Consider the following 21,494-nt stretch of genomic DNA (forward strand, 5'->3'; position numbering starts at 1 on the left):
AGGCATAATAAACGGATTACAAGTATTTATATTAATTCCAACACAAGTTATAAGACTGCTTCAAGGCAAGTTCAAGATTAGCTAACTTGTAACAAACTGTCTAACCGCTTTCGAACTCCCTAGTCCCTAACTAGCTCTGCCTATGCAAGACTTGTTTCATAGAGTGCCTGTCATGCTGCACTTAACAAGTAGTTAGGCACATATCACGTGTTTAGGCTTTAGTTAAACACTTATCAAGTGATCAGTGGCTGGTATTTTCTGGCGTGCTTAAGCCATGTTAATTACACAGACAAAGATCCATTTATAGTCTTAATGCAGTACATCGAATTTGTGAAATTCAAGGTTTATTGGTGTGCTCACTCATTCCTTTAAGATTGGGATGGAGTGATGTACCATGTGTTTGTGAAAGTTCGCATACCCAAGAAACTCCCCCTCCCCTATCTCTGTGTTTCCTTTTTATTGCTTGTGCCATTGCTTCAAATCTAATGAGCCATAGTCCCGTGGAAAAAAGAGAAAAAGGGAGGGAATCCCATGGGACACTAGGGGATCAGCCAAGCCTAGAAAGAAATAAGATGCATTCTTATTGTCGTTTGAGAAAGGATATAATCTGTTCCGCTCTCTGCGGATCACTTTTGTATAATTTTTGTTGCACTTCGCACTAACAACTAACAAGTTTGTGCATAACCATGTGTGCCCTTTAATGTTGTTACTATTCTCCCCACAAATCTTTCTACTGCTTTTTCTAGGAACGTACAAATTTCATACAAATGGGAGGCTTAATTTTGGCCAAAGCAAGAACTGAAGCAGGAAGCGTCCAAAGTCCCTCCCCGCAAATTAATCCAGAAGCAACTGCAGGAACCATCAACTTGGCCTTCTTTGAGTTAACCTTGTACCACACAAACACAATCAAACTCCCAATTCCCATATCAATCGCAAAGTATGCCCCAACTAAAAAGGGCACTGCCATGACCATAGGAAGTGGCATATATTTTCCGATCTTTGGCGGCGCAAGATCTCTCACTACGTTAATTCCTACTGCAAAGGCAAAGAAGCCATAGCAGAGTTGCAGGCAGTGGCGAGGGAGAGCTGAGAAGCCTTCAACACCTAGAATGGCCATGTTTCTGTAGATCAACGCATAAGGAGCTTTGAACTCTCCATTTGGGTTTCCCACATCAAAGGCCTTGTAGAAAAGGAAGAAGCTAAGGGGTGCCATTATACAGCCTAACGCCGTGCCAATGGCTTGGCTCAAGAACATTGCTCTGGGAGAAGTACTAGTCAATTGTGCTGTTTTGAAATCTTGCATTAGAGTGCATGCCACAGAAACAACAGATTTTATTATACCACACCCAATAAGTCCTGCCACCAAACCATCTTCTTTTCCACTCAATGCAGCCAGGACAAAGAGGGCTACTTTCCCATAATTATACGCCATGTTCATATCCGTGAGACCGGCTCCATAAGCGTTGCAGAATGCTAGAGATGGAGCAAGGAAATAGGCTATGACAACGTAGTACCATTTAAGTTGATGGAACATCAGTGGGATCACTGTTATAGATACGATGGCAAAGATGATGTAGCCAGTGAGTGCAACCCACATGGGAATGTTTTCTTTCAGGAATACTTCGTTCTGTTTCAAAACTTCAATGGGGTTCCCTTGGTCGTCCACATCTACAGTAGAGAAGAATATAAAATGTTAGAAGTATTAACACGTAAATTAATATCATTCTGAGGTACTGCACGCAGGGCAGGGTACAATTCCACGTGGAGTGGAGGGTTTTCAAAAAGATGCCAACAAATTTTACTACATTAGTTTTGGCGCTTTCAATGAAGCTTTTAAAATCAAGTTGAGTATGTGTTGTTTGGGTCGACAAAGTACAAACCAATGCAACCTTTAATTATTCTGATCACCATTAGAAATGCATTGGGCAGCGGGCCTCATCAATCTTTTAAGATAGTTATTAACCAATTTCATAATATTCTGTAGTAGATTGTAATTAACTATTTGTTATTTTTATATAGACTCGTTATTTTCTTTTTCCTACCACTTATAGTCAGTTACATTGAATAGTTGTGAAAATAAGTATGAAATTATTCGTAGTCCTAGAATTTTTCTAAAGCAGCAAACGAAAAGGAAAATTCAAAGGCTGCTGCTTATATTACCCATGTTGGCGTCCTTGTTCTTGAATTTGCCATGGATGTTAATGATTGTGCATGCCAATATCTTGATGAAATTGTAAATCCCATCACCTAGGATTAAAGCAACGGATAGGAAAACCTGCAGAGAAAATACAGAGTAAATGGAAGAACATGGGTAGCAAAATCCAATAGGAATGCGTGTATGTTATGGAGAGAGAGAGAGAGAGAGAGAGACCTTGTAACCATACAAACTCTTCATGTCACTTTCTTCCAAACTCTCAGAGAACCAATGTCCTTTAAGCCGACCAATGAGTGGCCACATTATTCCATTGGAAAGCACAGCTCCAAGAACCAGAGACAAGTTTACAAGGTGGGAACAAATCATCCCGGCTCCAACATAAGTCAAGCCAAAGTCGAAGTAGAATCTGCAAAATCCGATATTAATAAACTAAATACTAAATAGTATCGCTAACATGTACAGTTCAAAGAAGCAGAGAATAAATCAAAGACGTACGTGTGCTTCCACGCTTGCAATCCAAAGGTAGGGAACTGTCCAAATCCACAATTATCTTTTCCACTGAAAAACCATTTAAAGAAACCCCACAAGAAACTAATCGAAAAATATTTCATGAACCCTTTCACTTGCTTCCTGCAAAAAATAAATCCTGTTTGAGCTTTGATTCTTTAGTGGTTTTCTGTCATAACAAAATCAGAGATAATAATTGCGCAGTTTGGATTAGCATTTTTTCCCTTGATTTATTTTGTTTATATACAAACTTTGTAAAACCTTTTTTAGGTATTACTTTATTTTTGTTAATAGCAAAAAGAAAAAAAAAAGAAAAAGAAGAGATGTTAAAGGTTTTACTGGTTTTTCTACGAAATGTTTGCAAAATAATGTCACAATGATATAATTGGTGTACTTCAAGAATATATATAATAAATAAATAAAATGCTAAAAATATCACATATTTTACTTCATAACCGTGATGAACTGACATAGTAAAGAATATAATTGGTTGATTTAAAAAATATAATAAATGAATGCTTAGATTATTGAGAGAATGATAAAATAATAAATATTGTTGACAACTTTTTATATTTTTCATGAAAGTAGTGTCAAAAATTTTCACTATAGTTTATTAACAATTTCTCTAAAAATATCTGTTAACATGATTCTTGTAAAAATTATATAGTAAAATTTGTAGTTGAATGTTTAGATTATTGAGAGAATGATAAAATAATAAATATTATTAACAATTTTTTATATTTTTCATGAAAGTGGACTCAAAATTTTTCTATTATAGTTTATTAACAATTTCCCTCAAACATGATTCTTGTAAAAATTATATAGTAAAATTTGTAGGTATTTAATTTCATTCTTTCAACAATCAAGACGATGGAAGAGGTGTACCTTGCCATCTTATCCCCCTGACTGTGGAAACCATTAATGAGAACCGCGGTTGCCAAGCCACTTGGATAAGTCAATTTGAGATCTACTATCATTATCTGTTGAACAGTGAGAAATAACATACATACAATAAGAAAAAAGTAGAGATCTGCGTAGTGGTCCAAAAAGGGGAGGGAAAAATCATGGTGGGAGGAAAATCCATTGACTTTGCGATCAGCATTAACTCAGCATCAATCCCAAAGACAATGATCATAAGTCATCTCCATTTGAACGTTCTAGGTTAATTAAATGTTACAGATCTAAAATATTATAAATTAAAAAAATATATTTAATGTTATATCATTTAAAATTTTAAATAATATAGTATTTTATACATCATTAGATCAAGAAAAGAAAATTTTAACCGTGCCCACTCACACCCAAAAGAAAAGTGTTGATTTCAATGACGAACTTTCCAGACTTTTTTTTTTTTTTTTTTTTAATCATAAATGATGAATGAGTAGAAACTCAAGTAAAAGTTGAACTAGTCATCAATAAGAAGAAAGGAAATCTTCATAAAGTAATGATTAAAACCCCTAGTGTTGAAATAAAGTAAAAAGCACTTTCTAATTCCTTCAAAGTTGAAGATGAAAATTGAGACCACCAAGAAGATGTACCTTCCTCAGGGGAACTAAGACAAAAAGGCCAACAAAGCAGACTACAAAGAGGTAACCAGTCATCCAAACAAACCCAGGCTCCTTGACACTCTTTATTGAGTTTCCCTCGTTGTTGACCCCGGACAACAAATATGTCTTCTTGTTTAATGCCAAGAGATACGAAGCAAATCCACCTACAGCCCAAAAGAGAAAAAAAGATGTCTAAAAGGTTCTTGAAAAAAAAAAAAGAAAGGTTAAGATTTTCTAAGATGCAAAGTAAAACTACAAATATTAAAGCCTCAAACCTCCAACAGCAATGCTATAGCATGCAACCGCACAAGTCTGTATCATAGTATTCTCTTGCCGACTGAAAGGCTTTGACACAAACCCTGCCTTTTCTAGCATCTTTGTCCATGATCGGATAAATACAAAAGCAATAAGTGCTGCAGAGACATTTAGATTAGGAACCAGCCCAGTTGTGAGGTTCAACTTCATGGCTATCACACTGTACATGGTTCCAATCATGATGCTCACCACCATTCCCCTTATAGTTATCTGCTTATTCCATGGTTGCTGGGTTTTCTTCCACCCTTCAGAATCAATTGTTACCCCTTCTAAGTCTTCTCTCTCGTTAATCTCTCTCTTTTCTTTTGCTTCTTCCATGTTCATGTCTCCTAAAGAAATTGTCTGTGCCACTAAAAAGTAAAAACACTCTATGTTAGAAGAAATAAACTTCTAAATTCTGAATCTTTGAAATAAAGTATGATATGATGACAGGTTTATGGAAAAAAGCTGGTGATTCCATGCATGGACTTTACCTTGTTTCTTTTTGTATATGTGTATGCTCTTCTAGCTAGCTCCAAAGGAGGACTACAGATACCATGCAATAAAAAAAGTTTGTTTTGTCTTCTGTTAATCGACAATTCAAAACCTTTTGAGTGAACACAGCTTGCAATGACCCCTCGAATTAATGACCAGACAGGATATCCTCCTCAATAATATATATTAAGCTAGTCCGTACTTTTTTTTATGAACATGCTAGCCTGTACCAAGTTCAACTTGACACTGAAAAATTATACCTAGCAGTGAAAATATCGTAGTTATAATCTATTTTATTTCATGCACTTAAAAAAGGCTAGAAGAGAATGATTTAATAAATAGTGTTGGATACTTAGGTATGTCACTGAACGATGACAATACTTGGTATTTATAACAAGTTATAACTTTGAAAGATTACTTCATAGGTGAGTCATGGGTGTGATCAGCTGACCTTATCATTGACTATCTCTTTATTTCTCCTCCATGAGTATTAGATGGTTATGAATATTAGACATGGTAAAATGGGTCAGAATTTTTTGACCTGACCTGATTGACCTGCAAATCCGATTGACCTAACTTGACCTGTCTGTTTTGCCATGTCTATCAACATTGAGTAGATTGAAATTGAGGCGTAATTCTTATAAAATATTTACTTATTCTTCTTTACTTAATATGTTATGTATTCTATTATAGTTTGTCATTTTTTACTTGCCATCTTCATTTTCTCTATTTACTTTAAACAAATCGAAGATCATACCAAAATTAGTTTCTAGAAAGCTGGAACAAGAGTTGCACCAAATTTAGGTATCAAGTGTTTAGTGATAATTGGTAAGTGATAACAGTATCACTAGTAAGAATCTAATCACAGTTAAAGAACTCATAAACAATTAACAGATTGCATTTATTTCAAAAAAAAAAAAAGTTTGAAAAATACGGGTCAACTCGATCCAACCCGAAACCCGATTGACCCATTTTGATCCGCGACCTGATTGACTTACAAACCCGATTGACCTGATCCGACCCGCTGTTTTGCCAAGTCTAGTTGTGATAATGTTTTTTTGGTAGGAGAGATTCTTTAACTTAAAGACAATTTGCGCATTGCACAAACTGCAGCTACGTGGGTCATTGCATCCAATAGAGTAAGAAAATGATAGGTGCGGAGAAAAGCAGTGACGGTCATTTCCTGCAAAATATAGTGGTGATGAAAAGTCAAGCAGATTCTCAATCAGTAGTAGGTCACATGATTGAGTAAAGGTCATAGAACCAATAATTTTCGCATTATTTTTTTGTATGGGTTACTTGTAAAAACACACAGTGTACATGGTGTGTTTTTATAAACTGAGAACGTGATTTTAAATCACGTTTTAATAATATTTATAAAGCATTTTGCTCTTTAACAAAAATTTTCAATCTCAACTTTGCTCATAGCATAAATACGAAGAGTTCTTTGCTTTTAAAAGAAAACAATCTAATGTTTAATTAACAATTTGTACAAGAGCATCCACATTAGTGGAACCATAAATTTAGCAATATGGCTTCACAAAAAGCTATTTTTTTTTTTTTTTTTTTTAGATAAGAAAAAGATTTTTTTCGTACTTTATTTATCTTACTTTTTCACTTTACAAGATAACTAACATCAGTAGTTTTATTTTAACTTTTAATACAATAAAATAATATAAACAATATAATAAAATAATATATCAATTACAATAAAATAATATATTTACTACAAAGTAATGTGAATAAAATAATATATTTAATATAAAGCAGTGTGAATACGTAACTTAATAATACTTTTTTTTAACCTATGAGCTACCAGCTACCGTGCATAGCCACTATAGATGTGGAGCCAAATTATTTGGTTTTGACTCCACCAATATAGTTATAAATTTGTATTTGATGATACTAAAAATAGTAATATAACTTTTTAGTATCACCAATACTAATGCTCGTAAAACATTTTCGTCTTTTTCCAATGAAAACAAAGTTAAAGACCCTACATAAGACTATAAATATTGTCCTTTTGACCAGTTTCCAAACTATTAATAGTTTACACAATTTTTTTTTTTCCAATAAATTTCACAATTGTTAGAGTAATACTATATAATATATATAGTATTTTTCATAATAAATTTTACAATTGTTGAACATTCAATTTTCATTTAAGCCTACCACTTACACTACTTTATTGTCTACTAGTTATATAATTTCACAAGTGTCAATTTTCATTTATTGTCTTGGTGGGTTCTACATAACCATTATTTTTTATTAAAAAAAATGGCCTACTTATATTCGTATATAGGACTAAAACCATAGCCTCCACTCTTTTTCTTATTTTTTCGTTTTTTTTTTTTTTTTTGTTTTTCAATCTTGTTTTTGCTATAATCCAAGTTTTAATTGTTTAAAAGAATAGAGAAAAAAATTTTGAATTCAACATTATTTTTTAATAGCATTCATCAAGGCAGTGAGGATAAAAAATTGCTAGTACATTGTTATACCCTTAACAATTTTACAATAATTTATTTTAAGAAATCAAATTGATTGTTTAAACTCTATTTATTTAGATTAATCTCTAAATTACATTAATATATATTTGTGTATTTAGTCTGCTATTAATATTAGTTAATTTTTTTTAGATTAATTTTGCTTTCAACATTGCCCCCCTAAATTAAATTCCTAGCTCCGTCACTGCCACTAGTGATATCACTTTTTAACCTACAAATAATAGTGTGCCACGTAGATAATTGTAAATTTTTTTGTAATTCGAAATTTATTGTATATTATTTGACATCTATAATAAGACAAAATTATCGTGTATAAATAAATATTTTTCCATAATAAATTATTGATTCTTAGAATTAAACTCATGAGCCTAAAGTCTCTAACAAATTTAAGGTAATCGCTTTTAATCTCTAATAAATTTACTTAAAGTAATAGATTTTAGTACTTATATATGGAAAATTATTAGGTACTCCCAGAGTATCATAAATGCGTAGTCTCTCCTCTCACATGAATGGAGGGTCCCACCATGAATTTAATTAGTGGGTCCTACCATTCATGTGAGAGAAGGGAGTACGAATTTATGGTATTTCGGGAATATACAATAATTTCCCCTTATATATGGAGTAATAAAATGTCAGTTTTTAATTTGATCCCATCATCTATGGGATTATAAGTAATCCTAAAGTTTAGGATTCAATAGTACATTTTACTTATTGTTTTCATTCTAAAAATATTTTTAAAATTAACACAATGAAATTCACCATTTCTTATTAATGATTATAATAATTTATTATGATAAGAGAGTAGACGATATTTAGTTTTAACCCTATCTCAATCTCCACTCTATCATTCATTCAGAATTAAAAAATCCACATGATAGGTGATAAAGGATGTGTATAGTTATTGGGATTTTGTGTATGGTTATTAGAGGAAATTTCTTATTATTTTAGCTATGTAATTTTCAAAAAGGCTTGACTATTTCGATCTAGTGGTGAAACAACGAAATTGGCTGTCAGAAAATAGTGTAGAAAAAAAAAATTAATGGTTATTTCTTGAAAAATACTAGTGGTAGTGAATGTCAATCATATTCTCTTTCAATAAAATATTATATAATTTTACATCTATATGATTTGATAGATTATGAATTTATCAAAACAAATTTATAGAGTTTGAATTTGTTTTCTATCTTCATTTTACCTCTCATTTATAATTAAAAATTCCACCTCTCATTTATAATTAAAAATTCCACATGCCATAGAGAATGTCGAACATGCATGGCTTAGAGACATTATCTTATTCATTACTTATTGGTGTTTGTAAAAGTATTTAATAAATAATAGTCCTTATCTAGTAGGATATTAATTAGAATTTTTGGGATTGTCGTTATTTGGAAACCTAGTCCTGAGCCTTGAAATTGATCCTTAAGTTGTAAAACTAAAATAAGGAATCTTTTAACAAAAAAAAAAAATCAATATTTTTTTAGTGGATTCCAAATCTCTACCTTGATGATTCAAGGTGTTGTAGGGTTATTTGCGCACAAATTAACCCTTCTCTCACTACCACACTATATATGTCAGGTTGTATCAGAGCCTTGACTAGCTAGGTCTCATGGCCAAACAACAAATTTGGCAACAACTATCTCATTAACAACTATAAAAAGGTGTAAGACATCTGGGCTAAATTGAAAGTTCAGAAAGTAACGTTAAGATCCAAAATCTTGTTGGTCCAAGAATTCATGCCAATAGAAATTGTTGAAGCAATAGGAAAAATTTGTGTAAGAAATTTAGCTCACAGTGAACCTATTTGTAGATGCATTCCTAGATACTACAGAATTCCAATCTTTGATGGCATAATGCGCAAATGGGATTTCATTAATTGGATTTTTAATTTAAAATATTGTTTTAATTATTGGAAGAACCATAATGATGAAAAAGAAATACTTCAGTCTAATAAGTTAGACAGTGATGCAGTCAATTGGTAGGGTACATACAAGATTGATTGTAAAAAAAATATTTTCTAACTCGAGGAATGATCAACTTCTAGGGTTTGGTAATACCTCAATCAAGATTTAAGAGGACTTTTTAACAACAAGCGGTTGAAAAAACACAATAAAGAGGATTAAACTGATGACAATAGAATCAATAATCAAGAAATTAAAGAAATTTACTTGCACCAATCAAGATAGCAAACGAGTAAAATTCTTCACTTCTTATAACCACATTTCTTTATTTTAAAATCTTTCTACTTGAAAGAGAAGAGTGGCATTTACCACATTGCCACATGTAATATAGGCAATGAGAGTTTTTTCTCTCCGCATTTTTAGTTTTTTACAAGGACGGAACTAGGATTCGTATCTGGGTGGGCCATAGCTTAAAACTATTTTTTTTTTTTTTATGAAAATAAAAACTTAACATCTATTTCATATTCAACAAAATACTACATACAAAATAATTATTTCTTAAATATTTCATATTATAAAACATATCAGCAAAGTAAAACATACAAAATAAGTTTTTCTTATTTTGTGCGCGATTTTTGTTTAGTCCATATTTATTTATTTACTTTGTTTTTGTAGTTAAAGGAGCATGAATAAAAATTTTATTTATTTATTTATTTTCTTGTAGGTGAATATCTAAATATTTTAAAGGATGAGAGACAAATATATATATTTATTTAAGGGCAAATTTTAATTTGTGTATACTTTTTTTTTTTTTAATTGGGGTGGGGGGGTGGCATGGCCCCCCTTTGCCCTAGTGTGGGCCTGTCCCTGATTTTTTACATGCGTTTCATAGTATTTCTTAAAGCTTAATTATTGTTGTACTGTAAACATGGCTTGTAAAATCACGTTTATTCTTGTACAGTATACGCTGTCTATAAAATTGTATTTTGAGTAAAATCGTGTTTTGAAAATATTATTACAATATGTGTTTGCATATAGTGTTTGATAATCATCGCTCTTGATAATCATCACTCTTTTTTAAATAAAAAAGAAAATTGGGTTATTTAACCATGTGTTTGGAAACTTCTCTGCAACCTCATTAGTCATTACATTAATTAGTCCCCACGTGTTGGCATTTCTTCTAAGCCATATGCATGAGTTGGTTACTTCGGCACCAGTTGACACGCGCGCATGGCTTGGACACGGCATGTGACAACACATGTCTTGCCAGATGCCATGAAATTGATCCTATATGCTCCCGAGGTTGCTCTTCTTCTACACAGATACCTAGTGCTTTTCTTCGATTCCATTGGAGGATTCTACAAAGGGATAATGAGGCTCTCTCTTGAACCTTGTCTAGAGAGATATATATTGACTTCGATCGAGATCATGGTGACCAAAATTTAACTAAAGAAAATGACAACACACCACAGTGCATGGTCTCGATAGACTTATCAAATTGTCGAGGTCGAGATTGATCTCTACTTCGAGCCACAAACCCAATGTGGTTTCTTCTCACTTCATTATGAGGCCACCAAAAAAGAAAAAAAAAATCCAATAACAACACATTATCCGGACTTCATAAAATATTTTACAATACGTACAAACAAAGTGATCTAGTCTCGAGATAAGTATGAAAAGTCAATCTTTTTTTTTTGGGATAAGATATGAAAGTCAATCTTGGTAGAGAAAGAAAAATATTTTGGTTGATATTTTTATTTTTTATTTTATCCTCTAATTATTATTATTATATATTACGTTCTTCTAGAGGATTATAGACTTCAAGATGAATTAGGTATATAAATTCAAATGAACAGGATTACATTGAAAATTTTAACATCCAGGTCCAACCACCACAACAAGAATATCGGCCAAAAAAATAATGTGTTAATGAGTTCTAACCTCTACTTTCAGTCACAAAGTAAAGATATCGTTTATGTGGTTGACATTGTTAAACCAATGTTGAAGGAAATATATAGGAAAGGTTGAAGAATATCATGTCTCACTTTTCCAACAAGTTCAAGAAAATATCAGAGAAAAACAACCAAATTCTTGAGGGAGTTGATGTTAGATTCTATTAAAATATAAAAGAGAGAAGATGCAAGGATGACGTGGTGCGGCAGGCTCAACTGCCTATGATTACCAAGGAAGCCCTTAACAATTGCATAATCACTATAATCTTAATTCATTAATTACAATGAACTCTAAGTAAAGTTTATATAGATATTAAGAGTTAAGGTTAGATATAATATTACATGAACTAGTCTACAATATAATTCGGCCCCTTAGGCCTAGCTATATACATAATTGACATAAACCTAACACCTCTAACAAATTTGTATTAACGACTTTCGTTTCATTAACTATGATCCGCATTTATATTATAAGAAATTTTAGTCTATCCCATACAAGTTCGATGGCTGATGTTTTCTACATTTTCTTGACTCTTTGAATTTAAACTCTCAATTATCAGTTTGCAAATGATAGGGTTTTTTTTTTTTTAATTATAATTTTTTTTAATAGTTGATTCATTTTAATGGAAATCTCATCTTTATGGTTTTAATTTTTTTTTTTTTTTAAAAAAAAAAATTTTAAAAAGCGTCTTGACTTGTTTCTTATATCATTAGATCAATGTAACCATCGATAATTAATGACCAGGCAAAGGTATATGATTTCGTAGGGGAAATGGAACCATGATTTATTTAGTTAATCATCATTCATCAGTAATGACAACAAAAGGTTTTTGATTACTTAGCAGAAAGAAACATTTATCGATAAATCATGGTTAACGACAAAACCCCCCAAAACAGAGAGAAAGAAAAAGCGAAAAAGAACAAGTGTTTGATGGATTGCATGTCGAGTGGGTGGTGGGGTTGTGAATTCTGACTTTTCAAAATCATGTGTTGGGCACAAACACAAACACAAGCACAAGCACAGCCCAATTGTGGTTTTAAAACAATGCACTACAGCAACGCATGATTTAGACACCATCTATATCGCTTGTGATTTGAAAGAAATTGGACATGATCAAAATTTGATATCTTTTAATTTGGGGGTTGAAAGAAAATATTGGTTGGAATTTTTGTAAACCATCCAAAACCTTGTATGGCTAATCTTCAATCTTCTAGACAAAGACAACCAGCCTCTCCTTTTCGTAAATGTTTTTGAAAATTCTTTCAGAAAGCAGCAACTTGTGCAGCAATTGTTGATGTATCTTATGGGCCCATCACACATTCACACTTAATATATAATTCCATTCTTTTCTTTCTCTATTTGATCATTCAGATCACTTGGATAGCCCCGACCACCATATATTCGATTCTCTATATATCTTTCAGCCTTGGATATGGACCATAGGAGTGTTGAAACTTGAAAGTGCCCTAATGGGATACGATCCTCTCCTTTTCAAATAAATTCGTTTCGAGTCAATTTAAATATTATAAATTTAAAAGTTTTAAATGATGCGGCATTAATATACACAGTTAGAACTTAAATAAAATAAAATAAAATAAAAATCTTATCGATGCTCATTTCACTTGAAATGTAGTACTTCAGTTGAAGATTTTATTCAAGTGGAACTCCACCAAAAGGAGCTTGGCCTTTAGGTGGTCCTAGTACTCTTGACTCTTGAGTATGCATAGAATGCAATGGCAAAGCAAAGGCAACTTTAATTTCGCGTGCCATATTATTGAGGCCAATATGAGCCACTTATTACTTTTGAGGCTGATTTCTCTTACTTAGTACTGGTACAGAATATTTTGGTCAGGAATATGAACCCTGAGTGCAACTTTTGGTAGGCTAATGCTTTTGATGGGTTGGCCTATCTAACACCATCCTTCTTGGTAGCGTTTGCTTTTGCATTCTTAAAAGGAAAAAGAATGGACAGAAACAAAAATAATCGTACCAGTATTGCAGATATCAATCAATCGTATAAAGTATAAACCAAACCAAACAGAAATATAGCTTCTTTTTTTTTTTTTTTTTTAACCAAACAGAAATATAGCTTTTAGGTACATTGATGATCAGTTCGTGAAAATATCACAATAATTAAGCACTAACATAAGACAAGTTGTCTTAGACAACTAGTTAAATAAATAACTTTTTCAAATTTAAAAAATAAAAATAAAAATCGTGCCAGTATTTTAAATCAATTTAGGTGCACCGTGCATGTGCTTTGACCAGTCTAATTAATGTGATATTTTTACATATACTAAGGTAGGTGAAAACGTATTTTTATTTTTTAGTCCTTAATCTATATGACTATCAGACTATATGTCGTATTCTAAGTTTGGATCTTAATTATTAATTGTATCGTATTATAATCATTGATTATCCAAAAAATAAAGCAAAAGTATTGCTTAATCGTTGGTACTTTGAAAACAGCTGTTCAATGTAACACTTATCGATAATGATGAAGCAGATTTTTGGCCTCATACGACTTAGCATTTGCCGATGTAACATAATAAGATGACACCACTAATAACTCAAAGAGATTTTTTGCCGCTGTGTGTGACATTTTTTGTTTTCTATTGTTTAAAGTTTTTACCTACGGGACCACGCTCGGTAATTTGAAGTTTGAACCTGCACTCTTTCCATTGTGGAAAAAAGCAAAAATATAGATTGTCAAACTAAACGGTTTTGTCTTGGTGGTTGGTGGTGACTAGTGAGTGGTGACTAGTGACCATGTGTGTGTCATATAAAAATAATATAATTCTTCCTTTCTATGATTTCATGAGCCCTATAATTGCGACCCAACGTACCAGGCCAACGATGAGGACAAGTGGCGGTATAAAATAATATCAGCAATATTGCGTCTGCATAATGATTTTTTTTTTTTTTTTTCATCAGAACATGCCATCTCACAAAATTGCTAGCGGCAATTGAAGACGTGGAGCTCTATATAAATAGAGAATAATGATTAATGACGGATCTAGAGAAATAAAATAACTATCATGATTGGATTTTTTATTCTTTCAAAAAAAAAATGTTTAGATTTTTATTTTTTAATAAAAAATAATATTGTTTAAGAATACCGTGAGAACGAATAAAAATGAATAATTTTATTAAAAAATATATAATTATACACGGCATTTTATTAGGAAAAAAAGGTAGTTTTATTTAGTTATTTTTTTGTTGTACGTATTACTGGACACAGAGAAATATGAAATGAGTAAAAGGAGACAAATAATAAGAAAGATGTATTACATGAATTTTGTTAAGTATAAAGTGAGTTTAATTAATATTTAAATAAAAAAAAAAACCATTTTCCCATTGCCTTTATCTTCTATGAGCAGTGGGGTAAAATGAGTAAAGTGAGACAAATAATAAGAAAAATGTATTACACGAATTTTGTAAAATATAATGTGAGCTTTAAGCACTGTTTTAAAAACGGACCGGACTGACCGGTTCAACCGAGAATTGGGAGTCAATTCGGTCCGGTTAAAAGCCCCAAAACTGGCCAATAACCGGAAAAACCGGGTAAAAACCGATAAAAAACCGAGGTTGAACCGAAAATTTTAAAAAAACGGTTCTATACCCGGTTCGGTTTTTAAAACCAGGGCTTTAAGTAATATTTTAAAAACTTCATTTCTCCATTTCCTTTATCCTCTTTGAGCGGAGGGGTGAAATGAATAAAATGAGACATATAGTGAGTGTATGGATTGCGTTGAAACAGAGAGCACGTTTGTGTTTGTGCGTTTTGCTAAAAAATGTGGGCCCACGGTACTGTTTACGAACCCACAAAAGTCATCCAAACACAGATTTTAATATAAATTTAGATCCTACAGCACTATTTACGCATTTAAAAATTATTTTGTTACAGTATTTTCAGTTTTCAGTAGTAAGTGGTATCTAAACATACCCATAATAAGAAAAAACCTTCTACCTTATTCAGTCAAAAAAAAAAAAAAAAAAAAAAACCTTATTTTTTCATTGCCTTTATCCTCTTTAGGCTGTGGGGGACATGAGTAAAGTGAGACAAATAATATGTAACATGTATTACATGAATTTTGTAAAATATAATGCGAGCCTAAGTAATATTTTAAAAAACCTCATTTTTCCATTGCATTTATCCTCTTTAGGCGGTGGGGTGAAATGAATAAAGCAAGACCAAAAAAAAGAAAAGAAAAAAAAGATGTATTATGTGAATTTTGTAAAATATAATGTGAGCTTAAGTAATATTTTGAAAAACCCAATCCTTGCCAAGCACCTGGCTTCCCGCCTCAATGCTCCACGGGGGGCCATTGTTGGAAACCACGTCCATGAGGGACCTTGGAGATGGCGAGGGTGGTTATGTGGCAGACGCATTAGGGAGAACCATACTACTTCCCACCGACATGGATGAGTTGAAGAAAATGAGGATGCAGGAGGTTTTCCTCAGTACGAAGAGGTACTTAGGCATGGTAAGGCTCTTGAAACCTAAAACTTTATTAACTCTTGCTCCCGGTCTGTCACTCACGATGTATTTATCTCACTTGACAGGCTCTCCAGGCCACCTATAGGATGGAGGAGGAAGTGAACAAGCAGAGTAAGGCGGCCGAGAATGAACGCTCCAAGCGCCTAGAGGCCACGCGGACTTTCAAAGCTTCCGAGGACAACCTCGCCAAGGCCAAATAGGCAGAGGAACAGACAAAACGTCTACTCGAAGCCGAGAATCAGTTGTGAATAGCCAAGGAGCAGATCAGTGATTTAAAGAAAAGACTGATCTTGTCAGAGAATGATAAAGGTGTGGCGGAGTATGCCCGGGACAAAGCCATGAGGGCCAAGCGGGAGGCTGAGTTTGCCAGAAATGAGGCTGAGGTTGCCAAGGAAACGGCCGAGGATGAGGGTTACAACACGGGGGTAGCTGAAACCCAAGCCTCCCTCAAAGCCCAAATTCCCGGAGTATGCAGGCTATACTGCTCCCAGATTTGGGAAGAGGCCTTGAAGCGAGCTGGGGTGGATGCTTCGTCTGATTTGTGGAAAGCGGAGAACATATTTTACCCTACAGCCATCTGTGAGGCTGCCTCCACCAGCTCCGAGGCTGTGAGCGATCAACACGAGGGAGGGGTCACTTAGTCAGAAGCTGCACAGGTCGGCGTCCCTCCTGGCGAGTCGCTAAAAGGGGGAGAGCTTTAGGATGTGATAGAAGCACCTGAGTGTATGGATCCCGAGGTACCCAAAGAGGATGCCGAGCCTGTGGTCGGCGCTCAGATCCCTGATGCCGAAGAGCCAGCCATACTTGCCCAGCCCCTGCAGGTAATTCCCCTCGCTGTGGTCCGCAAGAGTACCAACACCGATCCTGCTTAGTCTTCCCCAAAAGGGACTGTCCTCCAGGGCGTTGAAGCTGGTCCTGTTCTACCTTCCCAAGATGTGGCCAACACAGAATTGAAGAAGTAGAAACCCCGGCCAGCCTCCGTATTTGTTTTTAGTTTAATGATTAACTAGTTTCTTTTTTCCTTTCTTTTTTTTATTTTCAAAACTTTGTAGTCTGCTTGTAGTTTGAACCTGTTGACTACATATATGAAATTCTTTTCTTCCTTTTTCCTTTTGGTTACTTGTTAGTTGCCCTCGTCGATACTTACTACTGTTTATGATTTCTGAACTAATTATCTTAACATGTATGCATGGTTGCACATATGACATGTTTAGGATCCTGTTTCAGAATACTAGCACGCCCGCCCCCATAGGGTATTGAACTCGTGTCTGGACCTATTTCAGTGGGGATATAGGCATCACCTGAAATGTCATATGTGCCGTTAGGACCAACTTGGTGTCCAAATTTCCTTTAAGCAGTTGGTTTCCCCATAAGTTTGAGTTCGAGGACCATGCAATACATTGATTCTGTCCAAAACTTGATTTTTAAGTAGTTGGTTTCCCCATAGGTTTGAGTCCGAGGACCATGCAATACCTTGGTTCTGTCCAAAACTTGATTTTTAAGTAGTTGGTTTCCCCATAGGTTTGAGTCCGACCATGGACCAGTAGTTGGTTTCCCCCCCATGCAATACCTTGGTTCTGTCCAAAACTTGATTTTTAAGTAGTTGGTTTCCCCATAGGCTTGAGTCCGAGGACCATGCAATACCTTGGTTCTGTCCAAAACTTGATTTTTAAGTAGTTGGTTTCCCCATAGGTTTGAGTCCGAGGACCATGTAATACCTTGGTTCTGTCAAAAACTTGATTTTTAAGTAGTTGGTTTCCCCATAGGCTTGAGTCTGAGGACCATGCAATACCTTGGTTCTGTTCAAAACTTGATTTTTAAGTAGTTGGGGGTATTAACCCCTCGGCTATGGCGTGGGACCTTGGTTTAGGGGGATTAGCTCCTCGGCCAAGCCCCTAGAACCATCCGTACTGTTGACGCTACGAAGCGCAACCCCTAGTGAAGAAACGTAGCCCCTAGTGGAACTTTACACTAGAACACTACAACCGGCTGTTGGAAATGATGTGGGGGATTGTCTCAACCCACCACTTGTGCCAAGACACAAACCTTTCCCACAAACGGCGCCAATTGTAGAGATTCGATTCGTAACGACCCCAAGATAATATTGGGCTCGTACGTAAAGAGGGCCCAAACAATATCATTTGTAGAGCGTGAGTTTGAAAGGTTAGGCCTTGGTCACCAGACGGAGGTTAGTCGAGGTATTCATACAAAATTAAACCGTGTTCACTCAAGGAGTCTTTCTCCCGGAGGCGGTCTGGGAGGCTCTGGTTCTTGGCCTTTTTTCCCAGCCCCCTTTTGGCACATCAACCTTCACATTATATAGCCCTTCTTAGTTGATCTTAGCCCTCCATTTGTTGATCAGGCAGGTGCCTACTTCAGTACCCGTCCCATCAGCTGCCTCCCCTTACTTTTTGTTAGTTGCGATGATCGAAGTCACCCTGTTCAGGCATCTTTTCTCATTAATATGGTTAGGACGTTGGCGGGTGCATTTAATGTGGAGGGGACGTATTTACCTTGAACCAGTTTTGCACCATACCCCCACGTAGGTCCCATTCTACTCGCCTCTTCTTCAGGGGGCTTTTTGGGGGCAGCCTTCAACGAGATGTTGCTTTTCCCTTTGAAGTCTTGGAGTGCCGAGGACAGGGTCATCCTCGGCTGTTCCCCTCGGCACTTCGGCTTTTCCCTATTCGTCCTTGGCAAATACCCTCCTCGGCACGGGCCCCGGGCCCTAGTAGAGTGTGAGCCGGATCATAAGCTCCTTGGCCCCACAAGTATAAATCATCTAAATTCAAACTTTATTGGATTAAGAAGTTACCTCCTTATAAAAACAAAGGTTTAAAATCTTATCTCACTCTAAAATACAATACAAGTATTATTTTACTTAGCCATGTTTGTCTCTTTTCTTTTTGTTTTTTTTTTTTTTTTGGTTTTAACAATGTTGGTGTGGTAATGCTTTTCATGAGAACTTATTTTTGATGTTGCAACTTTCATAATAGAAAAGTGCTACGTTTCTCTCTCTACCCTACCTACAACCTTGCGGGTAATTTTTTTTTTTCTTTCATCAAATTGAATAGATTTTGTGTATTTGTTGCCTTTTTATTATATATAATATGATTTTTATCAACAAGTTATATAGATAGCCTGAAATTCTATGTTTGATCACACCTTTTAGTATTTTTTTTAGAAGTCAATATAGCAAGCAATATATTTGTATTTTTAAATTTCTTATTACATGATTATTTGTTGTTGACATCAATATTTTATAATGGATTTAATTTGTTATGGCTTTTGTTTGGTGCTTTGTTCCATGTAATCTATATTCTTTAATTAAAAGCGAAATTTTCTGTCAAACATGAAATTGGATACGAGAGAATCCATCCGTCCAAATTTCTATGTAAGTCTATCTTTACTTAACTTTGGTTTTTTTTTTAAGCTCAAAAATTTGGATATTTTTTCATTAATGAATTGAGGTTTTGGCTTAATTTTTTTTTTAATTGCTTTAGTTATTGAATTCATTATTTTTTCATGTGTAATATTAATATCTGTGTTTTTTTTTTTTTTGTGATAACAAAATAATATATGTGTTCTTAAAAGCTAAAACACAATACAATTTCAAACGTTACTTTAAGTTAGGGTCTTATATTTATTTATTAGTAAGTTGGAATGTTACATTAAGTTAGAGTATTATATTTTTATTTATTATTAATTTAGAATGTTACATATGGATACATATGCTGGTTTAGGGTTGATATAACTTATAACCATTTGAATGAAATCAACACTAAAACAAATGATTTAAATAAAAAAATAAGAAATAAAAATTAAATTTCTTTTAAGTGTACAAGTACAATTTATTTTTTAATCTTAAATTTTAAATTAATTCTTTTTTCATTTTATTTGTTATTAAATTTAATTATATTATCAAAATATTTTTTATTAAGCCGTGCATCGCACGGGCATAATACTAGTAATTAAGTAAAGTGAGATAAATAATAAGAAAAATTTATTATACGAATTTTGTAAAGTATTATGTGAGTTTAAGTAATATTTTAAAAACCTCATTTTCCCATTATCTTTATCCTCTTTAGGTGGTGGGGTGAAATGAGTAAAGTGGGACAAATAATAAGAAAAATGTATTACACGAATTTTGTAAAATATGAAACCTCATTTCTCTATTGCCTTTGTCCTCTTTGGGTGGTGGATGCTCTCCTTAATAAAATTACACTATTTAAATATGGGTTTATATATATATATATATATATATACAAACCCATATTTTAATTATACAAAAATTAGAATAATTTTTCTAAGGTTGATTTGAGACTGACCCTCAATAAATTGCATACACTACCTTTTCCAATAGAGGTGTCATCCAATTTTGAGACTAATTGTCTAAGTTTGGTAACAATCATGAATAATCACAAGAAGAAGAAAAAACAATCATGAGGTCATTAAAATTTAAAAGTCAAGTTGGCTGTTCACGTGCCGATTGATACGCCCCCAAATTGTGACATACCTTGTTGGTGCATGCGGAAGAATCAAAAGATAACGAAAGAAAAATAGGAATGAATGGTTCAAGAGACTTCAGGCCAGGGTGCTCGAAGTTCTAATTTTTTTCTGGCTAAAAATATTGGTCATGATGATGCCAAAAATCGTCAGCGAGTCACACGGTCCTCACGTGCTCAAGACAACACTTGCGCAACATAGAAAAAGAAGTCCTCAAGAGAGTACCGGTGTGATACCGGCCAAATACTCTCCGAAGGTCAAGTTAGTAAACTTTCACAACTTTGGAGTGCCAGAGCTGGGGGGAAATTATGCATATCTTGATTTGTGAGAGTTTTTGGGTTTTTATAGTAGTGTAGAGCTGACATTTGTTTCTTGGCGGAGAAGATCTTTCCTTACAGGGAAGATCTTCATTAATGCGTGCATCTTGCAGAATCCCTTCCTTGTAGGGATTCCTTTGGTTAGGTTTGATAGTGGGATATAAGGGATTTCCTTAAGTCGACCTTTTTAACCCCGTTGGCCTCTCTACACCCATCAGCTACCTGCCATGTCCTATTGTTCCCATTGGCATATGGAGACACCTGTTGGGTCTCCTTGTGGGGTTGTCTCGTGTGATGTTGTCGGCCTAACTCTACCGTAAGTTTCCATGAAGCTGACGGGTATGCGGGTGTCGACCTTCTTGCGCAATTTTTTGGGGGAATTGAACATGTGGCTAAAATATCCCCATCAGGTCACCAATGTGGAAAAATTGGTCCTTTGTGTCAATTACAAATCACAACAAAACAAGGTACTTAGCATCCCTACCAAAAATGTGATTGTTACTTACCAGGACCAAAAAAAGAAGAAGGAAAAGCCATAAGTGTTTTCAATTTTGTATTTTCAGAAATTGTTTTTATTCTCATGATTCTCATCAGTTTGCTGTTATTGTTATCATTATTATCATTTAACCATTTATTCTATGCATTGGTCCAACTGTTGATATTTTATATATATATATATATATATATATATTGTAAGTGTCACCTACTTGTGATGAAAAAAATATCTTTGTTACTAGATGGTTAGGTGTTCAGAGAGTTATAGACGTCCATGTTAACAAATAAATAAATAAAACTCATGTTTAAAAATTATATAAAA

General features: G+C 34.0%; 1 protein-coding gene across 2 annotated transcripts; it reads right to left on the reverse strand.

The window, feature by feature from the left end:
* Positions 1–267: 267 nt before the first annotated feature.
* Positions 268–5,428, reverse strand: LOC115975191 (metal-nicotianamine transporter YSL1). Of its 2 annotated transcripts, none has more exons than XM_031095889.1 (8): positions 4,998–5,428; positions 4,485–4,874; positions 4,201–4,373; positions 3,548–3,642; positions 2,651–2,785; positions 2,372–2,561; positions 2,161–2,275; positions 268–1,668 (listed from the first exon to the last, which is right to left on the reverse strand). In XM_031095889.1, exons 2-8 carry the CDS (start codon positions 4,846–4,848, stop codon positions 743–745), a joined length of 1,998 nt encoding a protein of 665 aa, XP_030951749.1. In that variant the 5' UTR covers positions 4,849–4,874; positions 4,998–5,428; the 3' UTR covers positions 268–742. The 2 variants fall into 2 exon arrangements, with proteins under 2 accessions (XP_030951749.1, XP_030951750.1); XM_031095890.1 differs by having other exon boundaries at positions 4,485–4,866; positions 4,998–5,344.
* Positions 5,429–21,494: the final 16,066 nt, after the last annotated feature.

This window comes from Quercus lobata, chromosome 2, assembly GCF_001633185.2.
Source record: "Quercus lobata isolate SW786 chromosome 2, ValleyOak3.0 Primary Assembly, whole genome shotgun sequence".
Lineage (NCBI taxonomy): Eukaryota > Viridiplantae > Streptophyta > Magnoliopsida > Fagales > Fagaceae > Quercus > Quercus lobata.